The sequence below is a fragment of the Trachinotus anak genome, unplaced genomic scaffold, assembly GCF_046630095.1.
Source record: "Trachinotus anak isolate AG129_WGS33_773 ecotype Australia unplaced genomic scaffold, CSIRO_AGI_Tana_v1 ptg000040l, whole genome shotgun sequence".
Lineage (NCBI taxonomy): Eukaryota > Metazoa > Chordata > Actinopteri > Carangiformes > Carangidae > Trachinotus > Trachinotus anak.
Genome location: NW_027273891.1, coordinates 317,501 through 337,384, shown reverse-complemented (window position 1 = coordinate 337,384; position 19,884 = coordinate 317,501). Strand labels below are relative to the sequence as shown.

At 43.8% G+C, this 19,884-nt stretch overlaps 2 protein-coding genes and 1 long non-coding RNA gene across 4 annotated transcripts in view; 1 reads left to right on the top strand and 2 right to left on the bottom strand.

Moving 5' to 3' along the window:
* The first annotated feature begins 1,429 nt into the window (after window positions 1–1,429).
* On the top strand, window positions 1,430–13,579 carry dph5 (diphthamide biosynthesis 5). The gene is made up of 7 exons (XM_071472881.1): window positions 1,430–1,692; window positions 8,445–8,569; window positions 9,575–9,683; window positions 11,163–11,283; window positions 11,769–11,808; window positions 12,102–12,205; window positions 12,818–13,579. Exons 1-7 carry the CDS (start codon window positions 1,558–1,560, stop codon window positions 13,048–13,050), a joined length of 867 nt encoding a protein of 288 aa, XP_071328982.1. The 5' UTR covers window positions 1,430–1,557; the 3' UTR covers window positions 13,051–13,579.
* LOC139615066 (uncharacterized) lies at window positions 3,791–4,825 on the bottom strand. Its single transcript, XR_011687211.1, has 3 exons — window positions 4,720–4,825; window positions 4,202–4,662; window positions 3,791–4,047 (listed from the first exon to the last, which is right to left on the bottom strand). It is a non-coding gene; the product is annotated as an uncharacterized lncRNA (long non-coding RNA).
* Window positions 12,257–19,884, bottom strand: part of slc30a7 (solute carrier family 30 member 7) — a 10,416-nt gene continuing 2,788 nt past the window's right edge. For both annotated transcript variants that reach the window (XM_071472879.1, XM_071472880.1), the window contains exons 4-11: window positions 19,005–19,092; window positions 18,586–18,715; window positions 18,304–18,474; window positions 17,659–17,709; window positions 17,233–17,368; window positions 14,704–14,794; window positions 14,416–14,565; window positions 12,257–14,283 (exon numbers count right to left, since the gene is read on the bottom strand). In XM_071472879.1, the coding sequence (XP_071328980.1) occupies window positions 14,236–14,283; window positions 14,416–14,565; window positions 14,704–14,794; window positions 17,233–17,368; window positions 17,659–17,709; window positions 18,304–18,474; window positions 18,586–18,715; window positions 19,005–19,092 (865 nt within the window). In that variant the 3' untranslated portion in view covers window positions 12,257–14,235. The remainder of the gene's footprint in view (window positions 14,284–14,415; window positions 14,566–14,703; window positions 14,795–17,232; window positions 17,369–17,658; window positions 17,710–18,303; window positions 18,475–18,585; window positions 18,716–19,004; window positions 19,093–19,884) is intronic.

Sequence of the window (19,884 nt, the reverse complement as noted above, 5' to 3'; positions counted from 1 at the left end):
GGTTTTTGGGGGAGGCATTGAGGGCTGGGGGTGGGTCACGTGGTCCACAGGGGCTTGTTTACCACAACAAGGGGTGAACAAGGGAGAAACAGACTATGAAGAGAGAGAGAGAAGAGGAGGAGAAGAAGTTTTTCCCACCAACTCATTCACAACTGAACTTCTTTCACAGGCTGAGCTGCCGACACCGTCTCCATAGAAACAACCAAGACAGAGACAGAGAGATTTTAACTCCTTTGTTTCGCACCTACAAAGACAAACCAGCCACTAGAGGGCATCGCTGGAAAATATGAAATAATAAACTCATGAAATAAAGGAAAAAGAAAACAAACAAATCTGCACTCGGTGATCAGTTTATTAGGAACACCGCAGTAACTCTGGTTAGTTCCTCACTTCTTCATGTGATGGATCCAGATGTTGAAACTTCCCTCTGAGACTCTGGGTCCAGGTCTGAGACTGAACTGGACTCAGTGTCATGTTGATGAAACCAGCTGGTGTCCTGGATCATTAACCTGCAGGAAGCAGCTGTTAGAGGAACTGTGGCCGTGAAGGATGAAGGTCAGACTGAGACCTTCAGACCAGGACCGACTGGTGTTAAGACCCAAAATGAGTCCAGAAAACACCTTCACACTATCACACCACCTGGACAGGTCCATGGATCCACGCTCTGACTCTATCTGCTGCCTAAGCAGAAGTCACATTTTTAAACGTGGTCTAAAATATCATCAAATTCTGCAGCCGTAAGATTTGAAAGGATGTAATGACATGAATGTATCTGCAGGAGGAAGCTGGAGTCATGCAGTGAAACTGACAGATGATGAACAGATGATTAGAAAAAGTTGCTACAGCTGCTTGAACTGACGTCTACTAAACTGTAAACTGAAGTATAAGGTTTATAGATTTTAAACTACACAACTACTTAAACTGTGAACGGATAAGTGTCTACTTTAGTATTTTATGGAACATCAAACCTGCCCATTGATTAGCTTTGTAGTTTTTGCTTATTCATCTTCTTCAATTTTCAAAAGTGGATGAAACTAGGACTCTTTAAAGTCTGAAACATAAAGAGAGTCTCTATAGTTCGGCACAGATAAAACCCACTAAGTACTTTATTTCCCTCTAAATTCTCTTGTCATTAAAAATCTTTTGCTCAACGTAGCGGACGGTAGTAGATAAAAGCACACTTCATGTTAGAAATGTATATAAAATATGTATAATTAGTTTATTATATTCATGCCGAATTACAGACTGGGTCATGTGGTTTCAGAAAATATTATAGATGATTCTTTAATCTACAAACGTAATCGATGATAATGAGGTTTTTGATTAATACTTAGATTTGTCAATGGATTTCGGCGAAACATACGTCGACGCAAGAGCGGAACGTATCGCGGGTATAGCTGTCGTGAACCATAAATATTTTACAGCAAGCCGTATTCCAGTCAGCCCATCGAGACTACACGTGGACGTGGATAAACCAAAAGTTAAAGGGCTTTTCCGCGGTTTTCATCCAGCGGTTGAGAGGCGTCTGCGGTTCCAGTGAAGCCGGAGTCCGGCAGGATGCTGTATCTGATCGGCCTGGGGCTGGGAGACGCCGCGGACATCACGATGAAGGGTCTGCGGGCGCTACGGAGCTGCTCCAGGGTTTACCTGGAGGCCTACACCTCGGTCCTGACCGCGGGGAAGGAGGCTCTGGTGAGTCCGGCACACAGATTCAAGACACACGCCTGAATCCAGTCCCCTCCGTCGGTGCTCCGTCAGTGTCGGTGCTCCGTCAGTGTCAGTCCTCCGTCAGTGTCAGTCTGGACAGTGTCAGTCCTCCGTCAGTGTCAGTCCTCCGTCAGTGACAGTCCTCCGTCAGTGTCGGTGCTCCGTCAGTGTCAGTCCTCCGTCAGTCCTCCGTCGGTGCTCCGTCAGTGTCGGTGCTCCGTCAGTGTCAGTCCTCCGTCAGTCCTCCGTCGGTGCTCCGTCAGTGTCGGTGCTCCGTCAGTGTCAGTCTGGACAGTGTCAGTCCTCCGTCAGTGACAGTCCTCCGTCAGTGACAGTCCTCCGTCAGTGTCAGTCCTCCGTCAGTCCTCCGTCAGTGACAGTCCTCCGTCAGTGTCGGTGCTCCGTCAGTGTCAGTCCTCCGTCAGTCCTCCGTCAGTGACAGTCCTCCGTCAGTGTCAGTCCTCCGTCAGTGACAGTCTGGACAGTGTCAGTCCTCCGTCAGTCCTCCGTCAGTGACAGTCCTCCGTCAGTGTCAGTCCTCCATCAGTCCTCCGTCAGTCCTCCGTCAGTGACAGTCCTCCGTCAGTGTCAGTCCTCCATCAGTCCTCCGTCAGTCCTCCGTCAGTGTCAGTCCTCCGTCAGTGTCAGTCCTCCATCAGTCCTCCGTCAGTCCTCCGTCAGTGACAGTCTGGACAGTGTCAGTCCTCCGTCAGTGTCAGTCCTCCGTCAGTCCTCCATCAGTCCTCCGTCAGTCCTCCGTCAGTCCTCCATCAGTCCTCCGTCAGTCCTCCGTCAGTGACAGTCTGGACAGTGTCAGTCCTCCGTCAGTGTCAGTCCTCCGTCAGTCCTCCATCAGTCCTCCGTCAGTCCTCCGTCAGTCCTCCATCAGTCCTCCGTCAGTCCTCCGTCAGTGACAGTCTGGACAGTGTCAGTCCTCCGTCAGTGTCAGTCCTCCGTCAGTCCTCCGTCAGTGACAGTCTGGACAGTGTCAGTCCTCCGTCAGTCCTCCATCAGTGACAGTCTGGACAGTGTCAGTCCTCCGTCAGTCCTCCGTCAGTCCTCCGTCAGTCCTCCGTCAGTGACAGTCTGGACAGTGTCAGTCCTCCGTCAGTCCTCCATCAGTGACAGTCTGGACAGTGTCAGTCCTCCGTCAGTCCTCCGTCAGTCCTCCATCAGTGACAGTCTGGACAGTGTCAGTCCTCCGTCAGTGTCAGTCCTCCGTCAGTCCTCCGTCAGTGACAGTCTGGACAGTGTCAGTCCTCCGTCAGTGTCAGTCCTCCGTCAGTCCTCCGTCAGTGACAGTCTGGACAGTGTCAGTCCTCCGTCAGTCCTCCATCAGTGACAGTCTGGACAGTGTCAGTCCTCCGTCAGTCCTCCGTCAGTCCTCCGTCAGTGACAGTCTGGACAGTGTCAGTCCTCCGTCAGTGACAGTCTGGACAGTGTCAGTCCTCCGTCAGTCCTCCGTCAGTCCTCCATCAGTGACAGTCTGGACAGTGTCAGTCCTCCGTCAGTGTCAGTCCTCCATCAGTCCTCCGTCAGTCCTCCGTCAGTGACAGTCTGGACAGTGTCGGTGTCTGTCGCTGCTCCGTCACCGTGCTGCGTTTACGAGCCTCCTGGAACCTGTTAAACTGAAACTCTGTACCTGAGCTCTTACGGTGCTAATGATAAACAAAATGAGCTGGTTAACTGTCAGTGGATCCGCTGTGAAATCCATCAGCGTGGAGGAATAATGTGACCATTAATCGGTGTGATGATGTCAGAGACAGATCACATGACACCTCCATCATTTTACAGCATATGTCACCATGTTTCTGCTACGTCTCATTTTGGTCACTACAGTTTGAACAGTGTGTGGATTATGTACAGTGGTGGAAACTGCCTCTACAACATGGAATACTGACGGGCTGAAGATTGAAACACGTTATACATTATCAGAGGCAATACCTGTCAAGAGTCAGAGTAGATTTCACTATTCCACAATAAAATAATCCACCAATGCTCCTGAACCCTCACAGACTTCACTGGTGTCACCTGGTCAGTGATCGAGTGTCAGAGGCTGCACGGACTCAAAATGGTATAAGGAGGACCGCACTTTGTGACATATCTTAATTTAATTTTACATTTCTTAATTATGTATTCTTTATTCCCCTATACTCCATAAACTAGCTAACACACTGCTAAACCAGCTAACACACTGCTAAACCAGCTAACACACTGCTAAACCAGCTATACTGATAAACAAGCTAATATACCGATAAACCAGCTAACACACTGATAAACTAGCTAACACACTGCTAAACCAGCTATACTGATAAACAAGCTAACACACTGCTAAACCAGCTAACACACTGCTAAACTAGTTAACACACGGATAAACAAGCTAACACACTGCTAAACAAGCTAACACACAGATAAACCAGCTAACACACTGCTAAACTAGATACTCTGCTAAACCTGCTAACACACAGATAAACCAGCTAACGCACTGCTAAACTAACTACACTGATAAACAAGCTAACACACTGTTAAACTAGCTAACACACTGCTAAACCAGCTATACTGATAAATCAGCTAACACACTGATAAACCAGCTAACACACTACTAAACCAGCTATACTGATAAACAAGCTAATATACCGATAAACCAGCTAACACACTGATAAACAAGCTAACATACTGATAGAGCAGCTAACACACAGCTAAACTAGCTAACACACAGCTAAACTAGCTACACAGATAAACCTGCTAACACACTGATAAACCAGCTAACACATAGCTAAACTAGCTAACACACTGATATACCAGCTAACACACAGCTAAACTAGCTATACAGATAAACCAGCTAACACACGATAAACTAGCTAACACACTGCTAAACTAGCTAACACATAGCTAAACTAGCTAACACACTGATATACCAGCTAACACACAGCTAAACTAGCTATACAGATAAACCTGCTAACACACTGCTAAACTAGCTAACACACAGCCAAACTAGCTACACAGATAAACCTGCTAACACACAGTTAAATTAGCTAACCAGTTGACATGTTCAATACAGAAAGGTGTGTCTGTTATTTAGCCTAATTCACTGACGTAAGTGGGGACAAAATAATAGAAACTGCTGAAACATTGTGTTAACTACTGTAACTTAACTAATTTAAACGTTAACTAATGTAACTTAACTAATTTAAACGTTAACTACTGTAACTGTTCACTAATTTAAATGTTAACTAATGTAACTTAACTAATTTAAACGTTAACTACTGTAACTGTTCACTAATTTAAACGTTAACTACTGTAACTGTTCACTAATTTAAACGTTAACTACTGTAACTGTTCACTAATTTAAATGTTAACTAATGTAACTTAACTAATTTAAATGTTAACTACTGTAACTGTTCACGAATTTAAATGTTAACTAATGTAACTTAACTAATTTAAACGTTAACTACTGTAACTGTTCACTAATTTAAACGTTAACTACTGTAACTGTTCACTAATTTAAACGTTAACTAATTTAAACGTTAACTAATGTAACCTAACTAATTTAAACGTTAACTACTGTAACTGTTCACTAATTTAAACGTTAACTACTGTAACTGTTCACTAATTTAAACGTTAACTACTGTAACTGTTCACTAATTTAAATGTTAACTACTGTAACTGTTCACGAATTTAAATGTTAACTAATGTAACTTAACTAATTTAAACGTTAACTACTGTAACTGTTCACTAATTTAAACGTTAACTACTGTAACTGTTCACTAATTTAAATGTTAACTAATTTAAACGTTAACTACTGTAACTGTTCACTAATTTAAACGTTAACTAATGTAACTTAACTAATTTAAACGTTAACTACTGTAACTGTTCACTAATTTAAACGTTAACTACTGTAACTGTTCACTAATTTAAATGTTAACTAATTTAAACGTTAACTACTGTAACTGTTCACTAATGTAACTGTTCACTAATTTAAACGTTGACTACTGTAACATAACTAATTTAAACGTTAACTACTGTAACTGTTAACTACTGTAACTGTTCACTAATTTAAATGTTAACTAATGTAACTTAACTAATTTAAACGTTAACTACTGTAACTGTTCACTAATGTAACTGTTAACTAATTTAAACGTTAACTACTGTAACTGTTCACTAATTTAAACGTTAACTAATTTAAACGTTAACTAATGTAACTTAACTAATTTAAACGTTAACTACTGTAACTGTTCACTAATTTAAACGTTAACTACTGTAACTGTTAACTAATTTAAACGTTAACTACTGTAACTGTTAACTAATTTAAATGTTAACTAATTTAAACGTTAACTACTGTAACTGTTCACTAATGTAACTGTTCACTAATTTAAACGTTAACTACTGTAACATAACTAATTTAAACGTTAACTACTGTAACTGTTTACTATTGTAACTGTTAACTAATTTAAACGTTAACTACTGTAACTGTTCACTAATTTAAACGTTAACTACTGTAACTGTTAACTAATTTAAATGTTAACTAATTTAAACGTTAACTAATGTAACATAACTAATTTAAACGTTAACTACTGTAACTGTTCACTAATTTAAACGTTAACTACTGTAACTGTTAACTAATTTAAACGTTAACTACTGTAACTGTTCACTAATTTAAACGTTAACTACTGTAACTGTTAACTAATTTAAATGTTAACTAATTTAAACGTTAACTACTGTAACTGTTCACTAATGTAACTGTTCACTAATTTAAACGTTAACTACTGTAACTGTTCACTAATGTAACTGTTCACTAATTTAAACGTTAACTACTGTAACTGTTAACTAATGTAACTGTTCACTAATTTAAACGTTAACTAATTTAAACGTTAACTAATGTAACCTAACTAATTTAAACGTTAACTACTGTAACTGTTCACTAATTTAAACGTTAACTACTGTAACTGTTCACTAATTTAAATGTTAACTAATTTAAACGTTAACTACTGTAACTGTTCACTAATGTAACTGTTCACTAATTTAAATGTTAACTACTGTAACATAACTAATTTAAACGTTAACTACTGTAACTGTTAACTAATTTAAATGTTAACTAATGTAACTGTTCACTAATTTAAACGTTAACTAATGTAACTGTTCACTAATTTAAACGTTAACTACTGTAACTGTTCACTAATTTAAACGTTAACTACTGTAACTGTTAACTAATTTAAACGTTAACTACTGTAACTGTTCACTAATTTAAACGTTAACTACTGTAACTGTTCACTAATTTAAATGTTAACTAATGTAACTTAACTAATTTAAATGTTAACTACTGTAACTGTTCACTAATTTAAACGTTAACTAATGTAACTTAACTAATTTAAACGTTAACTACTGTAACTGTTCACTAATTTAAATGTTAACTAATTTAAACATTAACTACAGTAACTGTTCACTAATTTAAACGTTAACTAATTTAAACGTTAACTACTGTAACTGTTCACTAATTTAAACGTTACCTACTGTAACTTAACTAATTTAAACGTTAACTAATGTAACTGTTCACTAATTTAAACGTTAACTAATGTAACTGTTCACTAATTTAAACGTTAACTACTGTAACTGTTCACTAATTTAAACGTTAACTACTGTAACTGTTAACTAATTTAAACGTTAACTACTGTAACTGTTCACTAATTTAAACGTTAACTACTGTAACTGTTCACTAATTTAAATGTTAACTAATGTAACTTAACTAATTTAAATGTTAACTACTGTAACTGTTCACTAATTTAAACGTTAACTAATGTAACTTAACTAATTTAAACGTTAACTACTGTAACTGTTCACGAATTTAAACGTTAACTACTGTAACTGTTCACTAATTTAAACGTTAACTAATTTAAACGTTAACTAATGTAACTGTTAACTAATTTAAACGTGAACTACTGTAACTGTTCACTAATTTAAACGTTAACTAATTTAAACGTTAACTAATTTAAACGTTAACTACTGTAACTGTTCACTAATTTAAACGTTAACTACTGCAACTGTTCACTAATTTAAATGTTAACTAATTTAAACATTAACTACAGTAACTGTTCACTAATTTAAACGTTAACTAATTTAAACGTTAACTACTGTAACTGTTCACTAATGTAACTGTTCACTAATTTAAACGTTAACTACTGTAACTGTTCACTAATTTAAACGTTAACTACTGTAACTGTTAACTAATTTAAACGTTAACTACTGTAACTGTTCACTAATTTAAACGTTAACTACTGTAACTGTTCACTAATTTAAATGTTAACTAATGTAACTTAACTAATTTAAATGTTAACTACTGTAACTGTTCACTAATTTAAACGTTAACTAATTTAAACGTTAACTAATGTAACTTAACTAATTTAAACGTTAACTACTGTAACTGTTCACTAATTTAAATGTTAACTACTGTAACTGTTCACTAATTTAAATGTTAACTAATTTAAACGTTAACTACTGTAACTGTTAACTAATTTAAACGTTAACTAATTTAAACGTTAACTACTGTAACTGTTAACTAATTTAAACGTTAACTAATTTAAACGTTAACTACTGTAACTGTTCACTAATTTAAACGTTAACTACTGTAACTGTTCACTAATTTAAACGTTAACTAATTTAAACGTTGACTACTGTAACTGTTCACTAATTTAAACGTTGACTTCTGTGTCAGGGTGTAAACAGCTGTGTCTGGTCCTCAGGAGGAGTACTATGGTAAACAGCTGATCCTGGCAGACAGAGATCTGGTTGAACAGGGGGCCGATGAGATCCTGAAGGATGCTGATGTGGCTGACGTGGCGTTCCTGGTGGTGGGCGACCCGTTCGGGTGAGTCATGGTGTCCACGTATCAGGAGTCCTGATGTTTCTGACCTGTGTGCAGCAGATCTGAGGTCTGCTGTGTCAGAGAGGATTGTTGTGGAGCTGTAGAGTCTGACTGACCACAGAGCTTGTGTCGGAGCAGCCTGGTCTTCATTTCAGCAGATTTCCCTCCAAAACCACCAGATTCCTCAGAGCTAATGAGAGGCTGCGGCTCTCCGTCTGAGGCTCTGTTGTTCACTTTACATGAAACGAGAAGCTGCTTCTCACTGAAGACTAAAAATGGTGATGATGTTTCTTTTCCTCACGTGTGGTTTAACCTCTGAGACCTCAACATCTGTATGCTCCTCTGATCCTCGAAACCAGTCTGACGGTGAACATCACAGAGCAGCGGTCACTGACTGCTCCTCCTCCTCTTGCACACACCTTCAATGATGATGTTTTTATTGTGGCCAATGAATCCCACGTTCAGGCCGACTCTGAACATCTCCTTCTAAGGTGTGTGTGTGTGTGTGTGTGTGTGTGAGTGAGTGAGAGCCTGACAGTTTGTCTGTACCTTTAAACACTAACTCAGACTGACCTCTGGCTTCTGATTGGACAGCTTAAAGCTTATTATTTCTAATTCATCATTTATTTTATTGTTTTAAAATGTTCTCTTCCTGCTCATGATTGTTTTATGTTATTTTATTCTCGGATTGTTTCTGTCGTATGATCTGCTGGTTCACCCAGCACTTGTGAAATGTGTTAATTATATTTTCTGATGATGTCACTCAGGTATTTTAATTATATTAGATCATATATTTGGGGTTTTATGGTTTAAAGCTGTTTTATATTCAACAGAAAAGTGTGATTTGACCTTTTTATTTTTTCATATTAACATACTTAGGAAGAATTTTCAGAGTCAGTGTTTGAACCACGAAGACTCATCTCTCAATGATGTGACTCATTTATCTGCTCTGTTGTTTTTATTAAATGTGAATTATTATATAGTTAATAATTATGTATCTTCCTGCAGAGCCACCACCCACAGTGACCTGGTCCTGAGAGCAGTGAATGCTGGGATACCTTACAAAGTCATCCACAACGCCTCCATCATGAACGCAGTGGGCTGCTGTGGTCTGCAGGTACAACTTAGGACTGGGGCAGTTTCCCCTGAGCTGAGTCTCACAGGCAGAGCTGCCTGTCCTGTGACTGTCCCTCAGTGTATCTCACTGTGACTTCATTATCAGAGACAGTGATGAAGACGATGTCAGGACAAGTTCTCCTACCTGCCGTAACAGACACCTGATATCAGAGAGTCTGTCCTCTCCTCATCCCTCTGTCTCATCTTCTGCTGCTGTGATGTCATGACTCCAGATACGTTTAAATACTGAGGAGCAGGTTTCAGCTCAGACTGGATCCTGATTGGCTGAAGGACCACGAAGTGGACAGACAGACAGGGAGGCGGTTTCTGAGTTGTTTTTTAATTTCAAACTTTATTGAGCAGTGACAGTTGACAGGCATTAACGAAACAAAACCTCACCAGATTTAACACCACAGCTCCACAGTGAGTGGACTTTATTAGGTACATCTGTAAACTCTGCAACTGCTCCAGCTGTGAAGATGATACAGTTCAGGGGTGAGTAAAACACAGAGGTGTTGGTTTAACTCCAGGTTTATTACTGGGCTCACAGTTAGTCTTCATCCTTCTGGGAGCTGGTTCTGGTTTCGGTCCCGGTCCGACAGCGTCACTAACTGTGACCTCGTAAGAAATGCCAGGTTGAAGTAACGCAACCCTGAACATGTCACTAAAAACCGATGAAGCTTTTTATCTGTGGCGGAAGGAGGTTGAGGTCGTAGCGGTGTGTGTTTAATGAACTGTCTGATCAGGGATGATGATCTGTGACCGTGTTTGTCAGTAGGCTCCAGATGTTTGAACAGAGGTTTAAAACATGAACAGATGCAGTGGTTGATGGTAACGTTCAGCTGATTGTTTCAGAGAACCTGAGCAGGCAGCTGTGACATCTGCCTGACAGTCAGAGCTCAGGGCGACGCGTCCCACCGTGTCCTCTGTCCCATCTGCTGCAGCTGCCGATGATGTTGTCAGTGAACGCACCACATTAATGTGACCTCATCAATAACTGACCTGTCAGAGCAACCAATCAGAGAGCAGGACCCAGCTGTATGTACACGCACGCACGCACACACGCACACATTAGCATTAATTCTAACAGAGCTCTCCTCTGGGAGGTCGTTAATATGTTAATAAGGGGCGGGCTATTTAGATGTGCTCAGTGTTTCCCCCCGCTGGGAGTCAATCCCATCAGTCCCTGCTGTCTGCAGCACTGTTATATTATCAGACCCCGCCCCCAACACAAGACCCCCTCCATACCTGTCATACAGGACCAGAGGAGACAGAGTCACTGCTGCTCCTGCTGCTGCTGTGACTAAATGAAAACACACGATAAATACACTGTTGTGATTTTAAGATCTGTGTTCAACCTTCTTTTTGTTTTCTTCAGTCATCGTTTATTTAGTCGACCAATCACTAACCAACTCAGAGGTCAGCTGACCTCAGACAGGAAACACATTCACTAATGACTCTGTATGTGTTTGTGTCTTAGCTGTATAATTTCGGGGAGACGGTGTCGCTGGTGTTTTGGACGGAGACGTGGAGACCAGAGAGTTTCTATGACAAAATCTGCAAAAACAGAACAGCTGGACTACACACACTCTGTCTGCTGGGTGAGACACACACACACACACACAGGTCTGTACAGCGTCATGAGGACCTGAGGTGGAGTCCAGCACCACCAGGTGTCAGACCACTATCAATCATCCCACCCCCAACGCGCACACACACAGACACCCAAGGGACGCCCCCCCCCGCCCGCCCCCCCCCCCCCCCCCCAAACAAACAGTCCTGTGGGAGCTGGATAACCTAATGGTGATTGTGTGTGTGTGACTCAGCTGGTCTCCTCTGCGTTAATATGCATTAGAGGAAATAACAGAAATAAAATCACAAATACACTGACGCTCATCCATCATATGAGACAACACACACAGGAGCACAGCTCTGATACAGAGCTCCTGAGGTTCTGTAAACTCAGGACTGTGTGTATCTGCAGATCCACATGGTGGACAGCAGACCCCGTCAGACCCTGGTGCAGGATTTCAGTGACAGTAAAGCGAACATGAATCTCATGAGTTTTGTTCTGTTTCTGTTTCAGATATCAAAGTCAAAGAGCAGAGCATCGAGAACATGATGAGGTAAGAACCAGGACCAGAACCACATCCTGATCCACACAACCACATACAGAACCAGGTCCAGTCCTCCTCCAGGTTCAGAGAAAGTGTAATGGTGCTGGTCTGTCAGTCTTTTAGGGTTTTCAGGCTGATGATGTCATGCTGATGTCATCTGTTATTTTCTGAGGTGAACCTCAGTGGGCGCATGTGGTGGCGGTGGGATGAGCTCACAGAAACAGGCTCAGGTTTCAGCTGAGCCCCCCCCCCCCAGGGTCAGTTGTCAGTTGTTAAATGAATTAAAACGCTCTGATCCTCAGAGGGAAGAAGATCTACGAGCCTCCTCGCTTCATGACGGTCAGCCAGGCTGCAGATCAGCTGATCCAGATCGTCCAGAGGAGGAGGGAGGAGGGGGAGGAGCTGGGTGAGTCACACCTGAAAAGGCCCTCTTCTGTTTGGTTCATCATAACAAACACAGAGCTGACTGTAGTTTTATTAAAGTCTGATGATACACATTCATACAAACCAACAACACTGTGCAACATCATCAAGTATGGTGCGTGAAGCTCCACCCACCTCAGTCACATGACCAGAAGTGACCTGAAAAAAAAAAATTAAAAAGATGGAAGTTTTAAAGAGATGAACATCTGTAGCCACGCCCACCAGTGATGTCACAGTGCACTGACACACCCAGGGGTTCACTGCCACATCACTGCTGGTTTACACGAGTAAAGATTCACTTTAAAGAAGAAATTAGAATTTAATCACATTAAATCTAAAGATTTCTTCAGATCAGGTGTGTTTGGGAGTCAGGTTTTCATCCTGTTTCTCATAATCTCTTCATTTTATTTTTAATTTCTTTTGACTTTATAATTAAAACACAGTTCTTTCTCAGTTCTGTTAAATATAAACTGTCGTTTAACAACTGATCTGATCCTGTTAGCACAGGAAGCTAACAGTGTCAATAAAACCTACTTCTTATAAATGCTAATGTTTGTTAGCATACTCAAATATGCCCGACTCCCCTCCCTCACAGGAGTGACAGAGGACACGGTGTGTGTGGGCGTGGCCCGACTTGGCGCTGATGACCAGATGATCCGTGTGGCAACATTACGTCAGCTGGTGTCATGTGACCTCGGTGCTCCTCTCCACTCGCTGGTCGTTACTGGTCGACTCCACCCGCTGGAGGTGGACATGCTGCGAGTGAATGCAGAACCAAACGCACTGCAGCACCTGCACATGATTGACAGCTCCACCTACACCTCATAACAGGCACACCCTCTGTGATATAATGCACTCCCAGGACCCTGACCCACCCAACCCCTAACCCAATCCTGGTTCCAACCTGAGGTTGGGAGGACTGACCAACATGTCCCCACAGGGCGGGGGAGAAAATGGCAGTCATAGAAAACATCTGGAGCAGATGTGAAACCTAACAATTAGTTAAAATAATTCACAGATTTAATGAGGTTTGATGATGAATTAATTCAGTTTCTGTGATGATGTGTCAGGACGGTCTGAGCTCAACCTTCAGCCCTGCTCTGTCCAGGTGTCTGTGTCTGCACAGGTGAGACGTGTCTTCTCCAAAACACTTAAACCAGAGTCAGTTTTTAATGCTTGAAATGTTGGAATATTGTGTGAACTCCATCTGTAAAACCTGTGATCTGAACCCCCCGCCCCCAGTATATATAAGAACGCAGCTGTAAACTCGTCACTTCACTTCCCTGTGCTGAGAGAAGCTGAAGTGAACTCAGGTGTGATCAGATCTCAGGTAAACCAGGTGGAGATGAGGTCAAGACTGGCACTAAAACCTCATTACACAGAAACCTCTACAATGAGGCATTCAGGTGCTTCTGAAATGATGGTTAAACCAGCTACTCTTTGCCTCCTGTCTGATCTGATGTCATCAATAATAAAGCTGTTAATCAATAATCAGCTCAGTAAAACTGAAATATTTATTACAGTGGAAAAAGACTGAAACCCTCCGTCCGGTCACATGGTTTGGCACGTTAAAAACAGAGTGACATCATACACACACTCACCATGGACCAATCAGCTGGCAGCAGTCTGCTCCCAGCAGTGATGTCATGGGGTGGGGTGGGGTGGGGTGGGGTGGGGTGGGGGGGGCTCAGATTGTCTCTGATTAATGATGAAGGCACTTAGCTTGTGGGGGTGGTGGGGGTGGGGGTGGGGGGGTGCCCACCAACACAGATGGGTAAATGAAAATAAAAACAGGTGGGGGAGGGGCTTTTATGAGTTCATCTGGTTGCCCCCCTCCCCCCAAAAAAACAAAAAAACAAAAACAAAAAAACATAATCCTGGTCTCGGTCTGTCTGCAGTGACTCTCGGGGGGGGGGGGGGGGGGGGGGGGGGGGGGTGTGTCACGGGTCATGGGTCACCTGCAGCAGAAGACTGAATGTGATTGGTCCCAAGTGTTGATAAGAGGAGGAGCTTCTACATGGCCGCCACGTCAATCTGAACGTAGAGCTGTCGAACCCCGGCCTGTGGACAGACAACAGGTAAGTAGAACAAGTACTACTGTGCATACAGCTGCAGACACAACAGGTAAATACTACTGCAGAGACTACTGCTAGTACATTATCATTATAAACCGTGTGTACCGTGTTCAGGTACCTGTGTAAAGATGTGGTGAGTCTGGCTGAGGATCCAGCGGGTGTCGGTGTCGGGGGCGACCAGCAGCTTTAAAGTCCCGATGTAAACGTCAGTGCACAGAGTCCAGAAGTGAGGCTCCTGCAGGTTGTACACTCCCTGCAGCTGCTGCACCTGAACGCAACACAACAAATCAGGAATTAGACCTGACCATCACACTGAACACTAGAATTACAGACACCTGGCCAACCATGTTCCAGGTCTTGTTGAGGGTGGGGTATATGTAGGTGTGTGGGTGTGGTCAGCGCTCACCCTCTGGTAACACTCTGGCAGGGCGTGGTCCAGTGAAGGAGGAGTCCTCTGCATCAGGATCCCGATGGACTCCTTCAGTAAAGGCACCACACTGAGGGTCAAAGGTCAGAGACAGACAGTGAAAGTGGACTGAGCATCAACACTGACACCACACTACTACTACTACTGCACCTCAGTATGTCCCCACCACCTGCTGCTCCCTCTTCAGCTTCATGTGCTGCTGCTTCCAGTTTTACTAACATGTACAACCACTATTACAAATACTAACACTACGGTTTAGGGTTGTGAACGATAAACCGATGCGACCGGATCTTCGGTTCAACAAGTGAGAGATACGGCTGCATCGGTAGCAGCCTCCTCAATCGATACGAATTATCAATGAATTCCTAGAAGAATCGGTTATAGAGTCATGGATCGGGTATCGCGAGACTTTGAATCGGTTGGCGGCATTACACACGCGCCAGGTCTCTAAAACAACGCGAGAGCTGAGGCTGCCCGCGAAACGCCGTAGCTGCCTAGCTGGTATTAGCATGAGTGATAAACAAGGGACGACCATGGATGTGTTATCAGACCTGGACACAGCGCCGCCGCTCAGCCTCGCAGCAGCTGTTTCCAGTGGCCACTCGTGGTATTACAGCGAAAAATCCCCCTGCGGCCCAAAAAGCATTTTTCCCATAGACGGCGATAGTAAAAGAGAGGCCTGTAAAACTGTTAACAGGACTCCTCCAGCTGTGCACACAGCCCAATATCAATCTTTCTAATGTATATTTTTAATCCATGGGGTTTTCATCTGTGTAAAAGTTTTCAAAGCTCAGAAAAGTCTTTTTTCTCTGAGTGACGTCACACTGTGTACGTGCACTCTATCCGCGGTCCCGCTGTGTCTCGGGAACGAGCATGGTTGCTAGGTTACTGCTATAGTGACGTCGGGACGAGAACAAGTTAGTGTGAAAAGTGAATAAACACAAAGGCGAGTTTTCTTCTACACACATCAAGGTTCATTCATTTTGTGATTTTCTTTGCCGCATTTATTCGTCACTTTTTTCAGGAATGTAATTGTTTTTAATCGATATTTTAGCCTCATAACTGGATTCACTAAGACACTGATATGATTTTTCATAACTTCCTCCGTCACAGTTTCTTCAGGTATTTTAATTTAAGTCATTGAGCTTCTGTGTGATAGTTTCTGTGATGTGTGAGCAGCAGTGTCTCATCCTGACTGCAGGTCACCAGCCTGTCATCCGTCACAACCACCGCCTCATTATTTTATAGATGAATGACCTTCACTGTGTCAGCGGGTTCAACTATAACTGACTCCGGCCTGTAACCCGGTTATCGTTCTTACACTGTATGGAATCGATTCGTATCGAATCGGTCTGTAATAAAAGGACATCGTTTTTGAATCAAATCGTAACCTGTGTATCTAGATTGATATCGAATCGTTTATCACAGAGAGATGTGCAACCCTACTACGGTTACTACTAGTACTGCTGCTAATACTGCTTTAACACTACTACCAACACTTCAGTATTTTGTAGTAATATTTTTACTGTAACAGGGACCAGACAGCTGCTGCTGGTTCTGTTCTCTAAACTCCTGGTTTTTAACTGGAGTCTGGTCTCTGGTTCTCTGCAGCAGTTTCCAGCTGCAGTAACCCGATGCCTGTGGTTGTGTGCAGGACTCTGAGCTGACCACAGCGTCGCTCTGCTGACGCTTTAAATCTGCAGCTGCGTTTACTTCCAGCCTATCAAACCACATCAGCACACATCAACTCCATCTATCACCGGGGCTTCTGGGAAATCTGACCGCTGCATTTACATCCCCAGGACTAAAGGACGAGGCCAGACTCCAGGACTGTTTCCAAGTCCATACCAGTGGTTTGGCATGCTGGAGCCCATTAACTGCACATTCTTTACATGAGTGGGAGCCATATTGTCAAGTAAACCACCAGGCTTTAGTCTGATTTCCCTCCTTCAGACAGACACTGGTCTCAGGTCAGTTCTGTGGAAATAAACTTACAGAGACCTGAACCTGGATGGAAAATCCACCAGATCACTAAGAGTCCCATCTTCTATGTGATGTGATTATTTCTGGTCCCTGGAGGTTCTCTGGGTCCTCGATAAAGGTTTATTGGCCTCTAAAAATGTTTTGGTGGTTCTTGTCACTGAGAAAGTTTCGGTCCTTCAAGAGGTTCTAATGGTAAATAAAGCTCCTGTAGGAACATTGAGGTTCTGGGGGAACCAGGTAGATGTTCTACTGAGAAGAGATCTGTCACTGACATCATTACCCCCACCCTCACCCAACCCTAAAATCAAGTCTTAACCCTCAAACAACACACACACACACACACACACACACACACACACACACACACACACAGCTGCAGTTCATTGTGTGTCCTACAGTCTGTCATTATCCAGAATGATGAGCTGATTGGCCATGCAGCAATGCCCCCTCCCCCCCAACCGGCTGAGGTTAGGATCAGGTTCAGAGTAATGTTAGGATCTCAGGATGTATGTGGGAGGGGGTCACCTGACTCCGATGAGGATGGCGATCAGCATGGAGCAGATGGGATCAGCGATCATCAGGTCGTATCTCTGCATCAGCAGAGCAGAGATGATCACACCGATGCTGCCCAGAGTGTCAGCAATGATGTGCAGGAGGACGCCTGCAACAAACACACACACACACACTTTTTTGAGCAGATAGGAGGTTTTGAGAGAGCAGCTGTGTGATGGTGTGTGACGCCCCCTGGTGGTAAAGCTGCAGGAGGCTCATCACTATCACTATGAGACTTTTTCTTCCTCATCAGCACCACATCATCATCACGTCACTGTGTCTGTGGTTCGTTTCATTAAGTGACAGATGTTTCTGTGAATCTTTAAATGAGATGAGTCACTGAGTCAGGCATGTGCACGGTGGTGAATCATCTGGATCAGATGTGAAGTGGACTCTCACCCTGCAGGATCTGTTTACTGGATCCTTTCCCCGGCATGTGCTGCAGCTCATCTGAAAGAAACAACACTCACTCAGTCTGGATGACAATGACATTCACCATGTGAACCTCGACTACCTGGAGTCAGGATCAGTCCTGGACTCAGGGAGACCAGACTCGAGGTTATGGGTCAGAGACACTTTGACTGATAAAGAAAAACATCAGCTGATGTGAACCAGGCCTCACAACAAACATCTCAGAGACTGAGGATGAAGAAGAGCTGATGATGATGAGTTCAGATCTTCATCAGTCCACAAACAGACTGTCTATAGATGGAGGTGGTTCAGGTCTAGAAGAGGACTAAATCCAGCTGAGACTCCAGCAGCTCCACACAGATGATCAGAGTCACAGCTGAAGGAGCTGGTTCACATCTCTGTTCATGAGTCCACCACGCATCATGGAGGATAGAGTCCTGTTGCCATGGAGACCACAGAGGAAGCTGCTGCATATGATGAACATGATGGCCTGATGAGACTGAGGCTGAAGAACCTGCAGATCTGTGTGTGGTGTAAACAGAAAACCTCCCACAGGTGGAGGAGCATCAAGACCTGGACCTGGACCTGGACCTGGACAGATCATCCAGGGGAAAATGAGTTTTTGACACTCACCGTGACAGTGTGGTTCCTCGTGGCTGTGTCCGTGTCCTTCATGACTGTGTCCATGACCTTCATGACTGTGTCCGTGTCCTCCGTGTCCATGTTTGCTCTGGTGGTTGTGTCCTCCATGACTGTGGCCATGATTCAGACTGCCGTTAAACATAGAGTGACTGTGACCGTGACCTGGGGGGGGGGGTTAGAGAACTTAGGTTCTACTGACCTGAAGTGAGGTTCTAGAGTTGTGGTGAACCTGCGAGGTTCTATTGATCTACAGTGAGGTGTAACAGAGCTAACCTTCGTCTCCATGTGAGTGTCCATGTCCTCCGTGCTGGAACACAAAGATCCCGACCAGGTTCACCAGGAGACCGGCCACAGAGACAGGAAGCAGACGCTCATGGTGAACATCAGGAGGCTCCAGAGCCCTCTGACAGACAGGGAGAGAGAGAGAGAGAGAGAGAGAGGGAGGGGGGAGAGAGAGAGAGAGACACAGAGGTACAGACAGACAGGTTAACTCAGGTTCTGTTGTTTCACATTGTGTTTGCACGTACACACGTTAGTTTGAGGGTTTAGACCTGGTCTTAGGGTTAGAATTAGGTTTAGGTTTAGATTTAGGTTAGGGGTGGGGGATTGGGCATGGTGCATGCAATGCAATGCATTATGTCAGTGACTGGTCCCCACAAAGACAGGTGTACAAGGATGTATGTGTGTGTTACCTCAACTCCCTCAGAGAAGATGAAGAAGGCTGTGAAGATGAGGAAGAGTCCATTGACGAAACCTGCCAACACTTCTGCTCTCACATACCTGAAACACAGAGAGGACCAGGTCTGAGAGCTGCAGAGAGGACCAGGTCTGAGAGCTGCAAAGAGGACCAGGTCTACAAGCTGCAGAGAGGACCAGGTCTGAGAGCAACAGAGAGGACCAGGTCTACAAGCTGCAGAGAGGACCAGGTCTGAGGGCTGCAGAGAGGACCAGGTCTACAAGCTGCAGAGAGGACCAGGTCTACAAGCTACAGAGAGGACCAGGTCTACAAGCTGCAGAGAGGACCAGGTCTGAGAGCAGCAGAGAGGACCAGGTCTGAGAGCAACAGAGAGGACCAGGTCTACAAGCTGCAGAGAGGACCAGGTCTACAAGCTGCAGAGAGGACCAGGTCTACAAGCTGCAGAGAGGACCAGGTCTACAAGCTGCAGAGAGGACCAGGTCTACAAGCTACAGAGAGGACCAGGTCTGAGAGCTGCAGAGAGGACCAGGTCTACAAGCTACAGAGAGGACCAGGTCTGAGAGCAACAGAGAGGACCAGGTCTACAAGCTGCAGAGAGGACCAGGTCTACAAGCTGCAGAGAGGACCAGGTCTACAAGCTGCAGAGAGGACCAGGTCTGAGAGCTGCAGAGAGGACCAGGTCTACAAGCTACAGAGAGGACCAGGTCTGAGAGCTGCAGAGAGGACCAGGTCTACAAGCTGCAGAGAGGACCAGGTCTACAAGCTGCAGAGAGGACCAGGTCTGAGAGCTGCAGAGAGGACCAGGTCTACAAGCTACAGAGAGGACCAGGTCTGAGAGCTGCAGAGAGGACCAGGTCTGAGAGCTGCAGAGAGGA

What these genes read in the sequence shown, in the direction of transcription:
- dph5 (XM_071472881.1), top strand. Translation starts at nt 1,558, where the DNA reads ATGCTGTATCTGATCGGCCTGGGGCTGGGAGACGCCGCGGACATCACG. An exon ending in ACACACACTCTGTCTGCTGG is followed by an intron (nt 11,284 to 11,768) that starts GTGAGACACACA and finishes TTTCTGTTTCAG; the next exon opens with ATATCAAAGTCAAAGAGCAG. An exon ending in GGAGGAGGGGGAGGAGCTGG is followed by an intron (nt 12,206 to 12,817) that starts GTGAGTCACACC and finishes CCTCCCTCACAG; the next exon opens with GAGTGACAGAGGACACGGTG.